Source organism: Corythoichthys intestinalis, chromosome 2, assembly GCF_030265065.1.
Source record: "Corythoichthys intestinalis isolate RoL2023-P3 chromosome 2, ASM3026506v1, whole genome shotgun sequence".
Taxonomy (NCBI): domain Eukaryota; kingdom Metazoa; phylum Chordata; class Actinopteri; order Syngnathiformes; family Syngnathidae; genus Corythoichthys; species Corythoichthys intestinalis.
Window position 1 is genome coordinate 29962516 of NC_080396.1, and position 15937 is coordinate 29978452.

Here is a 15937-nt window from a genome sequence, read left to right on the forward strand (position 1 = left end):
TAAACTTCAGAGATGCGGTTGATACTTAAAAGTAATTATAACAATTTGATTTTCTTTTTTAATTAAGCACCCGGCCCGAATAATAGTCATGTTAATACGGTTTGTTATGAAACATACTTTTTGTAAATCGGTGAAGAATTCAGTTTCAGTATTTTAGTGAAGAAAATCACTCACTTTACGTGCGCTACAATCGAAACCGAGGTGCCGACGCAAGATGGCCGCCCGTTCACTTACGCCGCCGATTTACCCCTTTAGACATCTAGTCTAATATGTGCGATATCTATAGATTCCCCGACAGCCACAAGTGACTCTTTTGGCGCAGACTCAATGCAGACGAGCCACTATTTCCGGGAGATGACCGACATGATTTCTTAATTAGCGATATTTTCCTGCACCCCTGATCGAAGAAAACTTTTACAACACGCTCGTGCAATTGTGTACATTAGAAGCGTTGGGCCACGCGAGGCGAAAGGCCCAATGAGGGTATGAAAAAAGTAGTTAAACTTGTGGGTCTCGTCGACTCTTCCACTTTGAAGCTAAATCGACGGCAAGGAACGAGCGTCGGGACGAAGCAACACTTCCTGAAGCTTTCACGTTGGCAGGTATACAATGCTTACATAGTACAGTGTTATCTCTACATACGAAATTAATTCGTTCCAGGACCTTGTTTGTAAGTAGAATTGGTTGTGGGTCGAGCAGGATTTTCCCCATAAGAGTCCATTAATTCTTTCCACGGCCCGAAAAAAACGAAAAACCTACACTAAATCCTTAGTAAATGCTGCTGGTACTATTGCAAATAGCAATTACACAGAGCAAAACAAATACATTATGAATAAAAATTGGAATAATAATGATGGTTATAATAATAATAATAATAATAATAATGCCTGTAATAATGTAACGATTCGGGTTCTAATGTGGGGATTGTGTTTTGCGTGGTGTACCTGAACGCACCTCGTGGCTGACTTGACAACGTGAGAGAGGGACTTTTTACTTTGTTCAATTGCGGCAGACAGTAGGCATGTCGTGTTGCACAATTTCTGAAATAAAAACCTGACGAAGCTGGCGATGTTTGGGCGATGTTACCATAATAATAATTGTCACCTTAACTTATAAAGACTGGTGTACGGAGGTCGGAGGAGGACCGTCGAGATCGTAGACATTCTACGGCCGTTGTTCTGTCGATTTCCGAAGTAATCTCCCCATTGTTGATAGCAGCTTAATGTTGAACAAATCTACTATACGTTTTGACTAGGGCTGTCAAAATTATCGCGTTAACGGGCGGTAATTAATTTTTTAAATTAATCACATTAAAATATTTGACGCATTTAACACACATGCCCCACTCAAACAGATTAGAATGACAGCACAGTGTCATGTCCATTTGTTACTTGTGATTTTTGGTGTTTTGTCGCCCTCTGCTGGCACTTGGGTGCGACTGATTTTAAGGGTTTCAGCACCATGAGCATTGTGTAATTATTGACATCAACAATGGCGAGCTACTAGTTTATTTTTTGTTTGAAAATGTTACAAATTTTATTAAAACAAAAACATTAAGAAGGGTTTCAATATAAAATTTCTATAACTTGTTCTAACATTTATCTTTTAAGAACTACAAGTATTTCTATCCATGGATCGCTTTAACAGAATGTTAATAATGTTAATGCCATCTTGTTGATTTATTGTTATAATAAACAAATACAGTACTTATGTACAGTATGTTGAATGCATACATCCGTCTTGTGTCATATCTTTCCAGTCCAACAATAATTTACAGAAAAATATGGCATGTTTTATCGATGGTTTGAATTGCGATTAATTACGGTTAATTAATTTCTAAGCTGTGATTAACTCGGTTAAAAATTTTAACCTTTAAGTTTGACAGCCCTAGTTTTGACACGTCTATTTATATATACTACTGATATATTATCGTATTAAATATTTAGCTACTCCCGCTGTTAATATTCTATATTCAACAATAAACACTATTAAAACCCAGGCGACCCACATGTTTTAAACGCAATTCACAGGCAATATCATCAATATTCTATAGTAGTCTTTCATGCATATATGCTGCTTACACAGTTTAGTGGTCAAAAGGCACTATAAAATGGATATAATAATAAATAAAAAAAATACTCGCAGCAAAAACTACAACAACGTTGTAGTCAAAATGGTAGATGAACTCGAAGGGCATTTTACATGTACAGTGGGGAGAACAAGTATTTGATACACTGCCGAGTTTGCTGGTTTTCCCACTTGCAAAGCATGTAGAGGTCTGTATTTTGTGTCATAAGTTCTCTTCAACTGTGAGGGACGGAATCTAATACAAAAAAACAGAAAATCACGGTGTATGATTTTTAAATAATAAATTTGCATTTAATTGCATGAAATAAGTATTTGATACATGACAAAAATCGAACTTAATATTTGGTACAGAAACCTTTGTTTGCTATTACAGATACCAAACGTTTCCTGTAGTCCTTGACAAGGTTTGCACACACTGCAGCAGGGATTTTGGCCCACTCCTCCATGCAGACCTTCTCCAGAGCCTTCAGGTTTCGGGGCTGCTGCCGGGCAACATGGACTTTCAGCTCCCTCCATAGATTTTCTATCGGGTTCAGATCTGGTGACTGGCTAGGCCACTCCAGGACCTTAAGATGCTTCTTACGGAGCCACTCTTTAGTTGCCTTGGCTGTGTGCTTTGGGTCGTTGTCATGCTGGAAGACCCAGCCACGACCCATCTTCAGGGCTCTCACTGAAGGAAGGAGGTTGTCAGCCGAGATCTGGCGATACATAGCCCCATCCATCCTCCCCTCAATACGGTGCAGTCGTCCTGTACCTTTGGCAGAGAAGCAGCCCCAAAAAATGTTTCCTCCTCCATGTTTCACGGTTGGGATGGTGTTCTTGGGGTTGTACTCATCCTTCTTTTTCCTCCAAACACGATGAGCCGAGTTTAGACCAAATAGTTCAATTTTGGTCTCATCCGACCACATGACCTTCTCCCATTGCTCCTCTGGATCATCCAGATGGTCAGTGGCAAACTTCAGACGTGTCTGGACATGCACTGGCTTCAGCAGCGGGACCTTGCGTGCGCTGTAGGATTTTAATCCATGACGGCGTAATGTGTTTCCGATGGTTTTCTTCGAGACTGGTTCCAGCTGTCTTCAGCTCATTGACCAGGTCCTGCCGTGTAGTTCTTGGCTGATCCCTTACCTTCCTCATGATCAGTGATGCCCCACGAGGTGAGATCGTGCATGGAGCCCCAGAACGAGGCAGATTGACCGTCAACTTGAACTTCTTCCATTTTCTAATAATCGCTCCAACAGTTGTTACCTTCTCACCAAGCTGCTTGCTTATTTTTCTGTAGCCCATCCCAGCCTTGTGCAGGTCTATTATTTTATCCCTGATGTCCTTACACAGCTCTTTGGTCTTGGCCATTGTGGAGAGGTTGGAGTTTGTTTGTTTGAGCATGTGAACAGGTGTCTTTTATACAGGTAACACGTTCAAAAGGTGCAGTTACTTCCGGTAATGAGTGGAGAACAGGAGGGGTTCTTAAAAAAGAACTAAGAGCCGAAATATTTACTAGTTGGTAATGTATCAAATACTTATTTCATGCAGTTAAATAAACATTTATTATTTAAAAATTATACAATGTGATTTTCTGGATTTTTGTATTAGATTCCGTCCCTCACAGTTGAAGAGAACTTATGATACAAATTATAGACCTCTACATGGCTTGCAAGTGGGAAAAGCAGCAATATCGGCAGTGTATCAAATACTTGTTCTCCCCACTGTAGATGTCAGTAACAAACTGTTTCGAGGCCACCCTTACCACTAAAAAATGACTAGGCGCCATTTATTATAATGCCAGTAAGTTTACACCTACATTGGGGAGAACACGTATTTGATACACTGCCAATGGGTTTTCCCATTGTCAGTGTATCAAATACGTGTTCTCCCCACTGTATGTCAACAAGCCCCCACTCTAAAAAAAAAAAAAACAACACCTATTATGGGTGTTCATGTATTTTAAGTCAGTTGGTCCCTTTGTATTAAGGCTCAGGGAAACCATGGGGCGAAGACAAAGCAACTCTGTATAAGCGGGGAGGTCGAGTACTGTCGGGAGGCCTCATTACATATACCAGACATATTCAAAGTCCGGCCCGGGGGCCAAATGCTGCCCATGGTCAAATTTTATCCGACCCCCAGCCTCTATCCGAAAATCAATAACATCTGGCCCGCACACAGACTTAATAAGTTGGTCAGCAGTACCGCTACCAGCATATGAAGTAGCTTACACACTAAATGCTACTCATCATTTACCCACTAAAAGGCAGCAGCACTCTAAGCAACATTACCCCATGTGACCCTTTACTCCCAATTTTCTAAAATGACGACAATCAACAACAACAAAAAGTTGACTGTGACGGCCGACGCTTCAAGGATAGGTGGAAATTGGACTATTTCTTCACTAAAATACGCTACAACTGTGTCTGCCTCATTTGCAAAGAGACAGTCAGTTTTTAAAGAGTTCAATGTGAGGCGATATTACCAAACAAGACACGCTGACATGTACGACAAGATTACAGGGAAGATACGTTGTGAGAAATTGAAGCAACTTGAAGCTAGTTTATTTCACAGTAGTATTTCGCAAGAGCCCGAGAGTCGAAAGAGAACGCCACAAAGGCTAGTTGTGAGATTGTTGAAATTATTAGTTAAATAATTAAAAAATAATAATAAAGCAAATGTGACGCACAGAATGGCTTGCTAAAATTTGCTTAAATATATTGTTCTTAGGGCTGTCAAACGATTAAAATTTTTAATCGAGTTAATCACAGCTTAAAAATTAATTAATCGTAATTAATCACAATTCAAACCATCTCTAAAATATGCCATATTTTTCTGTAAATTATTGTTGGAATGGAAAGATAAGACACAAGACGGATATATACATTCAACATACGGTACATAGGTACTGTATTTGTTTATTATAACAATAAATCAACAAGATGGCATTAACATTATTAACATTGTTAAAGCAATCCATGGATAGAAAGACTTGTACTTCTTAAAAGATGTTAGTACAAGTCATAGAATTTTTATATTAAAATCCCTCTTAATGTTTTCGTTTTAATAAAGTTTGTAAAATTTTCAATCAAAAAATAAGCTAGTAGCTCGCCATTGTTGATGTCAATAATAAATATGGTGCTGAAGCCTGACAGTGCTGAAATCCATAAACTCAGTCGCACCCAAGCGCCAGCAGAGGGCGGAAAAACACCAAAAAACACAAGTAAAAAGTGAAAATGACACTTTGCTGTCATTTTAATCTGTTTGAGCGGGGCACGTGCGATAAATGTGTCGAATATTTTAATGTGATTAATTAAAAATAATTAACGCCCGTTAACGCGATGATTTTGACAGCCCTAATTGTTCTACGTAAAAAACGTCAGCCTAGGTCGGCCCCCCAAATTTTTACGACACCAAATCTGGCCCCCTTTGCAAAAGGTTTGGACACCCCTGACATATACTGTAGTTACTGTAGCAGTGTTTTCATTCAAATTTGAGAGGCTAGTTAACAAAACTATTCTTTGGAATAGGAAATTTTGTCATAATTTCTTTCCCATTTTACAGAGCATATAAATGTAAAAATGTCCGCCCTTGAGAATTTCAAAGTCTCAGTGAATATTTTAAGATTTCTGTACTTCTCCATGAGAACAGACTTAGTTTCATCCTGAATCAAAATAATATAGTTGCAAACATCTATTTTTACTTAAGAAATAATGCACAACATTTGTGATAGTTGTCTGACGTGCTATACAACACACCAGTAGATGAATCATGAGGAAGGTATTTGTTTAAAATTGAAAGCTGAATAATTGCTGATTTTCAAATGTGTTTGAAGTAGCACCCAAAGCATATCATTATACAGGATGTAGCTAGAGGTTGAACTGCACTGTTTGTTTACGGAGTAGTTGTATGCAACAGCGCAAAGCACTTACAATAGATCTTCTTCCCCCCACCCCCATCTGTCGGTCTGATAAATACCTGTCAGCGAATGTGTAGTAATATGAAAGGAAGACTTTTTTTTTTTTCAAAAGTGCCTTTAATTGTTTGAGTCTGGTGTTGAAAAGTGAGAAAGAAGTTATTTTACGAAGATCAGGGGTAGAGAGTTGCAGAGTTGGGGGACAGAGTGGCTAAATGCTCTGGAACCGTAGGTGATTACCGTAAGTGGGACAGAAATATGAAGGGTAGAAGAGAAGCGGAGTAGTTGGGGAGGACTGTTGATAAGAAGGAGGTCAAATAAATAGGATGGGGCCAGACCGTGAAGAACATTGAAAGAAATAAGGAGGATCTTGTAGTTGATTCTTTGTTTTAATGGAAGCCAGTGGAGTTGATGATGGATGGGGGTGATGTGGTGTGTATGGTAGGGGTTCTTGTGATGAGGCATGCTGTTGAGTTTTGTAGGAGCTGCATTTTCTGGAGGGATTTGTTGTGACGACTGAAGAGCAGTGAATTGCAATTGTCAATCTGGGAGGTGACGAGACTGAAGAGTCTCTGGTTTGAGGGAGGGGCAAAAATGTTCTGAATAACAAATGATTTTTTTCCCCCACTACCACAGCCCAGATCTATGTGAGAGGCAAACATGAGATTAACAGGTGCGTTAAGCTTTTTCACCACACTATCAGTTACAATTTTGTTTAATTTGACCAGTCTGTTCTGTTTCTTTCCACAGGCCCTATGCGAGTTGTGGCCGTGTTGCTTTTGGTGGGGCTTACATGGCTGCTGGCAAGCACTTTGTTTGGAGGGGAAAACGGATCTTTTGTTAGCCGTTTCTTTAATGGTAAGGGATCGTGAGTATCAACTACCGGCAATTCATCAACAATTCTTGACAACAATTTAACAAGACACTATTGCCCTTTCATTCAAAAATCTTATTGGAATCTAAGGTATCTGTTCTAGACAAATAAAGCTGCTCTTCATCATATTGAAATGCTTTCAGTTGTGCTTTTTGGGCGACATATTAAGACCATCATTTAGTGTGATGCAATTCAGTTATGTGCTTCACTATTAACTCTAATTGCTTAATAGGCATATTTGACAGAATCTTTTTCTTCTTTTTCAGGTGCAAGTCAGGAACCGACTGCTGGTACGGTTGAATAATAAGTTATTTGAATTGTACTTTACATTCAGTTATGTCAATAGAAAAAAAATACAATTGGATATATTTATCTGGAACCATGAATATTAAAGGGGAGAGTAGAATCACAAATAGCACAATAATTTTGTTATCATTGATGTTTTTTAAGCATTTGTGGGCTGTGGGGTTGTAATTACCCGTTGTGATTAGGCGTGGGAACCTCAGGGCACTTCACGATACCATACCATTCGTGATACAAGGCTCACGATAACGATTATCTCACAATATCGCAATACAGCCATTATCGATATATTGGTCATAAAATTGATATGATATTCTACGAGACAACTTTTAAAAACAAGATATTTCAAAATATTTAAAAAAAAATACTGTTTATTGAGTCATTTATTAAACAGTCACACCTTTTCTGTGCAACATTGCTGTAAAATATACTGTATATCTACTGCAAATTCTTTACCTGCACATAGACATAGACTGAGACAGTCAGGAAATTAGAATATTGTGTATTCTAATTTCCTGAGACAGTCAGGAAATTAGAATATTGTGTATTCTAATTTCCTGAGACAGTCCTGTATATATACACAGGACTGTCTCAAAAAATTAGAATATTGTGTATTCTAATTTCCTGAGACAGTCCAGTAGAGGGAACAAACCACAACCACTGATATCTCTTGGAAAGATCATGATGATTGGTTGATCTCTGTTCTTCACATTTCCTTTGTTGCCACAAGCCTTGGTTTGAGCACCATCTGCTTCAGCATTTGAGATGTCAGACTCAGTCAGTCACATTCTTCCTTACCTTAACAACAACAAAACAAAAAATGTAAGCTACTTAATAGCTTTTGAGTTGAAATCCTTATTTTTCGTTTGTTGAAAGTATTGAGTGAATTAAGAAATATGAACTGAAAGTATGGAATTTAAAAATGCAGTAATTACTGTACTCATTGCTAATATGTTGACTACATTAATTAACATGCAAATCACCTTATATACTTATATACTATAAGCTATTCAAACTTTTTTTTTTAGCTCATTGCATCAAAACGGCAGTAATAATAGTTTGTGTAGTAAATTAGATGGAAAGAGGTTTTCAATATCAACTAAATCAGTAAATTAATGTAGGCTTGTTTCATATTCATTTCCATCCAATTTAAGTTCTTGGTTTATTTGATATTATTCAACACCAAATGTCATCAAAATAGTACATGTTAATTAAAGAATCATTGACATCACAAAACTTTCTTACTTCAGGTGATAAAAGCGATGCTGTGATGGCAGGTTGTCACTAAAGAAACCAGGTGACCGCTTTGTAACCAGCTGCAAGTTGGCTGCACTGCATATTCATTGGCCCGGGAATTTAACGCCTGCTTTCACGCACACCGCTTACCAGGAAAGTCCCAGACATTAGACTAAGGCGTGACCTGTGAAATGTCTACGTAATCTCCGTGTCAGTCGACCCGGCAAATTGTTTTTACACATAAGCCCTACCCATTTAAATCCTGCGATTTTCAAGGTATTTCGATGTGTTGTTAAATGGGCTTTATTTGTGATGCGTTTGGTTTTATCAGCCACATATGAGATAAACTAGGTATGTTCCCTGAAAGTCCAGTTGTGTTGATCTGGCTATCAACTGTGTAAAAAAAGCCTTTTTTAGGGGAAAGATGAACAGAAAGGAAACTTACTGTATGTCAACACTTGTGGAAAGGTTAGACTGGATTTTGTCCACTTTTTGTTTGAATAAATTGTTGTACATTTTATATGTCTTCTGTGGCCTCAGAGATGGAAAGTTGGAAAATGTGACTTATCTCAGAAAAATGTTGTTCAATTTACCAGGCCTGTTGTTGATTATGGCAGAGTAGAACTTGGACTGAGATGATCAGATCGAGTGCATTTCCCCTGAAGTAGCTCAAAAAAAAAAATAGCCATCAAAGTGTCATAAGCATTTTAAGTGCCTCATGACATGCACATTGAAATCCACATTTAAATTTCAATTCACTCACAAGATTGTCATATGTAGCACCCCTTTTCTCCAGCAGGTACTATTCCATTTCAAGTTTTTTGCTTCCCTTGTTTTTCCAGCCGATGTTCGACCACGGCGGTATAAATGTGGCCTTTCAGCGGCGTGCCCCCCCAAACATTTGGCTTTCCGTCTGGTGTCAGGAGCTGCCAATGTCATTGGACCCAAAATCTGTTTGGAGGATAAGATGTGAGATTTACTGCTCATTGTTTTCTTTTTGTCCTGTCACCGCTTCACCACCTTCTTTTCTGTCTATGTCCGAAGGAGGTGAAAGCATGCACCGTATGCTTTTCCCCCCCCGTTCGTCCACTGTTCATTTGGTTCACTATCAAGTATTTTTATGTCTTTTACAACAAAAATTGTGACTAAAGGGTTATTTTCGTGTCTTGGTAAGGCTAACCCAGCTGTTTTAATGACTCACAGGTTATTAAGCAGCGTGAAGAACAACGTTGGCAGAGGATTAAACATCGCTTTGGTGAATGGTACAATATGCCAAGAGTTTTCTGCTTGTATTAAATAACTGATAGTCATTTTCACACACATTTTTTTGTTTCATTTCAGGGGTGACAGGTGAACCGCTGGAAACAAAGACCTTTGATATGTGGGCAGGAGGTAATGAAAATTGACATTAGATTGGTCAGCTTTTGAGACTTTCCAACTTCAAGCCACTGTAAATGTCAGATCAATCTGAAATAGAGCCTAAATAACTTTTACCATCTTGTGTGATGTTTGTCTTCAGATGTTTCTGACCTGTTGAAATATCTGCGTCCGCTCCACGAGGGAACTTTGGTGTTTGTGGCCTCATTTGATGATCCAGCTACAAAGTAACAAGCCATTGTATTGTATCTTATTGATCATAACCAGTGAAATTGCATATTAATTTACTCATGCTTCCTATAAATTTGTTGGCCACCCCTCTTGTATATCGTTAGATTGTAGTAGCATCAGTTTTGCATTTTATCCCAAAATGCACAGCCAGGCAAGCCGCTGCTCCTCACCATCACAGTACTCGCCCCGCCTCCGCTGCTGTCGCCCGTTCTGAAAGCATCGGCTCAGTGCGTGTGACTCAGTAGCACAAATTGATGGATAGCTTATTTCGATCAGACACCAGTGCACGACACAAAAGTTCAGAAAGATGACAGAGAAGACTACAAGTAAGTGAATAAGTCAGAATATTCCTTTGTAAAATAAGAAGGGGAAGAATGAGCCATCGTAATGTGCTTTTTAAGAGTTAAATGGTGCTGTAACACCTGTTAGAGCAGCTTTTTTACGTGTTTTCTACTTGCTAGCTAAAGCTGACTGCTGCTGGTCAATTTTCAGACAATGAAAAAGTCGACATTCCTTCTTTTAAGAAGAAAATTGGCACAGAAGGAGAGAAAGACAACAGGGGAGTAACAGAAGATTAGCTAGGAGGAGGATAGAGGAGACAGAGCAGCATGACGATGATGCACAGCCAGCATCAGTGATAGAGCACAGTGATGAGGAAGAAGATCAGACAGCAGCAAAATCGAGTCAGTCGGCACCAACAATGGTCACAGAAGCGAGGCAGGACTCCGCAAAAGCAGGTGTTGGACCTGCTCCTGGACCAAAAGTGTGGCAGATTCTTAAAATCAGGTGACTGACTCCGATGTAAAGTTGCGACTATGTTGCCCTTACAATGAAATTGATGGTTAAGGTAAATGGTAACGTCATACAGAGATTTTTTTTAATTAATGTTGGTGTGCCAACCCAAGATTTTAAGTGGCCCCATCTGGTCACCCCTATGAACAATTTCTGGAGGCGCCACTGCAAACAAATGGCACCACTTCAGGTCCATTTTGCAGTTAATGAGGGGCTGTGTGGCGTCATCGCCACAAATTAAAAGCATATATACAAAACCGTTGCAAAATGGGGGCGCTGGTTGTCTTCAGATTGACCTTTAATAGAATGGCAAATACAGTATCTCAAAAATGATACCAGAAACAATTGATGTTTTTATATAAATATGCATCTGATGGGGGGCAAACTTCACGGAGGTACACACTAGGGATTCGGTTTTTGTTGTTTTATGGCTGACAGGAGAATAAACTAATTTTTGGGTGCGCAATCCAAAACTGATTTCGTTTTTTTCCCATCACGTCAAGTTTTTTTTTTAACTATAGGATACCCCTTTTCTTAAAATATATATATATAAATGGAACTTTGTGTGGGTGGGGGTGTTCGTTTCCGATGGACTTCGAAACAGTTGGGCGGACTTGGATGAAATTTTGCACAGTTGTACTTTGTGTCTTGGAGTCTTCCTAGATGGGTTTGATATCTGTAGGCCTCCATTTAGTGCAAAAAAATAATAATTAGAAACTCCAAAAATTAGTATATCTAATGTGACCTGATTGTTGAGGCGACAGCGATATCTTTTGGGCAAAAGACATGTCTCTTGTGATTGCAATGTCGCTGTTGGCTTTCAAACTTTACGGTTTCATGTACAAATTGAAATGCGCTGTGATGATACTTTGTGGCTTTAATAACTCCACAACAAGACGCTGGATTGAAAAAAGCAAACAAAAAAAAGTACAGTTTTCCGGAATATTATTAAGGGATTCATTTCGGCTGTATGTCCTAATCTCGATAAACAGTTTGTCTTTGCGTTCGTGTTTTATGGATGCAGAAAATGCTGAGCGTATTTTGACGAAATTTTACACAGTTGTACTTTTTGTGTCTGGGAGTGTTCTGAGATGGGTTTGATCTTTGTAGGCCTCCATTTAGTGCAGAAAATTCATTCAAAACTCCAATAATTAGCATAGGAAATGCCAATTCTCACTTTTTCACCCAAGCAACGCCAGGCCATACTGCTCGACAAATCCATTCAGCATACGTGAAAAACAAAATCATGGGGAAGCCCACATTTCAAGGTTTCTTATGTGTCGATTTACCAAACCTTGGCCCCAACAACCCAACGCAAGTAGCATGCCCTGCATATATATATATATTGTATATTACTTAACACACGATTACATATGAAGGAAGATTGTATGACTGAAATGTTTAACACTATTTCTACAAAACTCTCTAACTAGTTGTTTGCATGTAGAGGTAACATAGTAATTGGTTAAGCTTTGGAGACAAACATGACGGGATATAAAAAAAATAATAATTCCGCACCCAAAAATTTAAGAACTGCTTTCACACCTAAAACAACAACAATAAAAATAATTATTCTCTAGTCAACTCAGAATAAAATTGTGGTTTCATTACACATCTCACCACCACATCTTCTTTAAAAAAAAAGAACCACAAATGAATGACACAAAAAAATGACACGAACGCATTTTCATTTTAGGTTGAATGCAGAGTCTCGGCGACTGTTTGAGGAGCTCGGGAGCACTGCAATCAAGGAATTAGCCTTTCGAGACAGTTGGGTGTTCGTCGGTGCGAAGGGTATCGAGAATAAGAGTCCGTTTGAGCAGGTACTTTATAACATTGTACAGTACAGTATTATTTAATGAGTCATTATCTGCAATTGATGTTGAAAAATAATATGTATTTCTATATGGCGGAAAACACATGAAAAAGCGGTTTCTGGTCTTGCACCCCTCTTTAAAATAAACTGCTGTATTTTAACCAAAAGAACTGTTGTTTGATAGAACAATGTTTTTATGCTGCCATAGCAGTTTCATGGCGCATTGAGCCCCAGAACTATTTGTAATTTGTCCGTTTTACCCTGGAGACCCCCGTTTACAGACACCGTGCAACCGCTTTGTTTAACCCAGCCATAAAAAGAAGGTAAGTAATTATATTTATTACTCGAAATGTATATCATTTTTAGCTTATAATCATTAATTGATGTCTAATATTTAGTTAAAAAAAGACTTTACATAATTGACTCGCATATTTTAAACTTTTAAACAAATTACATCACAATGAAAAAAATTGTGTCTGTAAGTAGGTCACAGATGTCTACCTCATAACTATCGCCTAATTGTAGTTTTTTTGTTGCTTGCGCATTTCCCCCAATATTTTAGATGATAAATAATCGATCCAAACAAAGAAAAATTGGGGGAAAAAAAGTTTAAAAGGGTAAATATTTGAAAAAAAATCTCGACTACATTTTGATGTCTGCCATTTCTGCATTGCGACCCTTGTTATATTACCATGTTTCACCCATAAAATCCCCCAAAAGTCTGGCTGTGACCATTCACAGCTGTGTCTTGACACACAGTTTTTTTATCGAAACCAGGTAAGTACGCGATATCTCGTTAAAATCATGGTGTCTTTAAATATGCTCTCTCATGCTCTCGAGTTGGGGTTTATGGGTTTCAATTTTTTTTTAAATGCCCCCCTGTTCAAAATTTTTCTTCCCCCAGAAAATAGAGATTTTAAGCTTTCCAATGATGTATCACACATGCATATAGGACAACTTTGAAAGTTGGCCAAATTGGGGGCCTCAGAGCAGAAATTCAAGTCACCTGAGTGTTTTCCGCCATATATTTTTACCATTAATCATTTTTATGGCTAAATACAATTACAAATAATAACATGTTTATGAAACCAAAATTGAAAATAATAAAACAAATAAAAACAGGAATGGACCCTGCCCTATACGGTATTATTTAACTCATTGCCTGCCACTGACAATGATGGCCATCCAACTCATTTTACAACAGAGGACTGGCTCTCAATGTTCAATATTCAGTACCATTGACGGCGCTAGTCGATATGGATTGGATATATATTGTTAGGGAGAGCGTCATTTGTCCATGTATTGCTGACTAATCTGTTTGGTTTGTTGTGATTCCCCTTAGCGGATGAAGAACAGTAAGAGCAGCAACAAATATGAAGGTTGGCCTGAGTCACTAGAGATGGATGGCTGTATTCCCTTGCGGCCACTTGTTGAAGTTTAATTTAGCCCATGATGGTAAGCAGTTCTGTTACAGCCAACTGACTGGCTGTTTGAAAGATTTAAAGAAATACCAGCTTATGTGAAAAACAGGATGTAGGAGATTAATTTTGTAGTGATATAGAACAAACCTGTGTTCATGTTTTTACAAGGGGAATGAATGAAGCTGGAGTCGATATTCCTTTTTGAGGAACTGATACCGATGCTCTCTCCCAGAATACAGGATTCCCGTATAGCTCACATACCCAAGTTCTTGAAACATTTTCCAGCAGTTTCATGAAGCGCAAAAATTTGCACCTCTGTCGAAGTTTATATAAAAATGCTGTTTTATATTCAAGTAATTTTATTGCTGTGACCAATATTTCTGTGAATTTTTTTTTTTTTAAATTGCAGTAGTAGCCATTTGTTGTTACCTTTGAACCCGATGCACAAGCACAGTGTTTGTCTCTTGCAATTTATTTAGTTGTTTGATGAAAATTATTTATTTAAATGCCAAACATGGAAGCTTTTCTATCTATGTTTTATGTTAGACTTCCCTAGTTTTGAGTAATATCCAATGCTGGTTTACGTTTGGTCCATTGAGTGATTTTGTTGGTACTGTATGTATTTGGTGGCCTTGTTTTTTATTTGCATTTAATAACTATTTAAATGCACAAGAATAAAATTACTATAAATGATCTTTTGCTGTATTTGTGTGGTGACAAATTTATACAAATATCTGTGTGACAAAAGTTCTTCTAAATAAAGTAATTTTAGGATATTTTTTTTCTTTTCTAATTCTACCAAAAAAAAAAAAAAAAGCGGGAGTGGTAATTGGAAATATGCAATTCTAATTATTTTACCGTTGGTGGTGTCAACGTTGGGGAGGATCATTGGTTTATGCCAGTGGTTTGTAACTGGGGTCGATCGAACCCCAGAGATTCGGTGAGTAAGCCTCGGGTTCGGTGACGGTTGAGAAATGCAGAACCCTATTTTGTACGCTGACTAAATCTAGCCAAAGTGCCGTTTTAGACCAGGTTTTGGATTGGTTTGCCCTCAATTTACAGGCTTTATTTCTTTTAAATGCTCGCCCTTCTGTCTTATGGTAGGAGAAATCTGTTTGCTCAGTGGAGGGTCGACTGGCACTTGGTATGAGGAAGTATAACATACCTACAAACAGCGTGAACTCCGTGGATAATTTAAAAAAAACAACAACGTCATTTTAGGCCATGATAATGGTATGTGATGCAAGGATGCTACAATAAAATGAGAATGTAGACATGAATCCAACAAAAAAGGAACAGTGTGAAATGAAAAGTTTAATACACCAATGACAAAATCAACAGCAAAAGGCAAAATTATTTGTAGTAAATTTGAAATCTGGAAGAAATTTGAAAAGGAATTTACTGAGGTGTAAGCTTGCTTGGTTTTGAATTTATTATGAAATTCCAAAGGGTTCCGTGAATGCACCTGTCGATACCTTTAGCAAGGTTAAGATAACCACTGGTTTATGCTTTGCTTGTTGTATTGTGCTCGTTGAATCGGCAGAGGGCGACGAAAGTGCATATGTCATTGAGGTTGTTCGGTTCACAACGCCCCAGGCGTTTTTTCCGCCCTTATTACTGATCTTCCATACTCTGTAAAATAGCTGTCCAATATGTCCAACGTGAGCATGCATTACCCCGGTTTTAGAGTCCCGATAGGTGTCATACGGTGCATTCGAGTAGGATGAGTACAAAAAAAAGATTTTTTTTTTTTTTTTTTTTTTAAAGCATGATGAAGTCTTAACCTGCAAGTTAAATATTACGTAGATTTTTTTTTTAAGCGCGTGGGGGGAAAAAACGCGAGGAGCATTTTGAAACTCATGAAACTGCCATTGTACCCTCGGGCATGTTAGGAAATACAA

The 15937-nt window shown here is 38.2% G+C and overlaps 1 protein-coding gene across 2 annotated transcripts; it reads left to right on the top strand.

The window, feature by feature from the left end:
- The first annotated feature begins 298 nt into the window (after positions 1-298).
- fam3a (FAM3 metabolism regulating signaling molecule A) lies at positions 299-14783 on the top strand. Of its 2 annotated transcripts, XM_057825544.1 has the most exons (11): positions 299-602; positions 6623-6659; positions 6737-6844; positions 7127-7150; positions 9242-9368; positions 9603-9661; positions 9741-9791; positions 9919-10003; positions 12496-12622; positions 13958-14070; positions 14205-14783. In XM_057825544.1, the coding sequence occupies exons 2-10, from the start codon at positions 6647-6649 to the stop codon at positions 14054-14056; spliced, it is 693 nt and encodes a 230-aa protein (XP_057681527.1). In that variant the 5' UTR covers positions 299-602; positions 6623-6646; the 3' UTR covers positions 14057-14070; positions 14205-14783. The 2 variants fall into 2 exon arrangements, with proteins under 2 accessions (XP_057681527.1, XP_057681519.1); XM_057825536.1 differs by having other exon boundaries at positions 13958-14782.
- The last annotated feature ends 1154 nt before the right edge of the window (positions 14784-15937 follow it).

Bases quoted from the DNA above. Each gene is read 5' to 3' on its own strand.
- fam3a (XM_057825544.1), top strand. The intron at 6,845-7,126 runs GTAAGGGATCGT...CTTCTTTTTCAG, and splicing joins TGTTAGCCGTTTCTTTAATG to GTGCAAGTCAGGAACCGACT. The intron at 12,623-13,957 runs GTACTTTATAAC...GATTCCCCTTAG, and splicing joins ATAAGAGTCCGTTTGAGCAG to CGGATGAAGAACAGTAAGAG.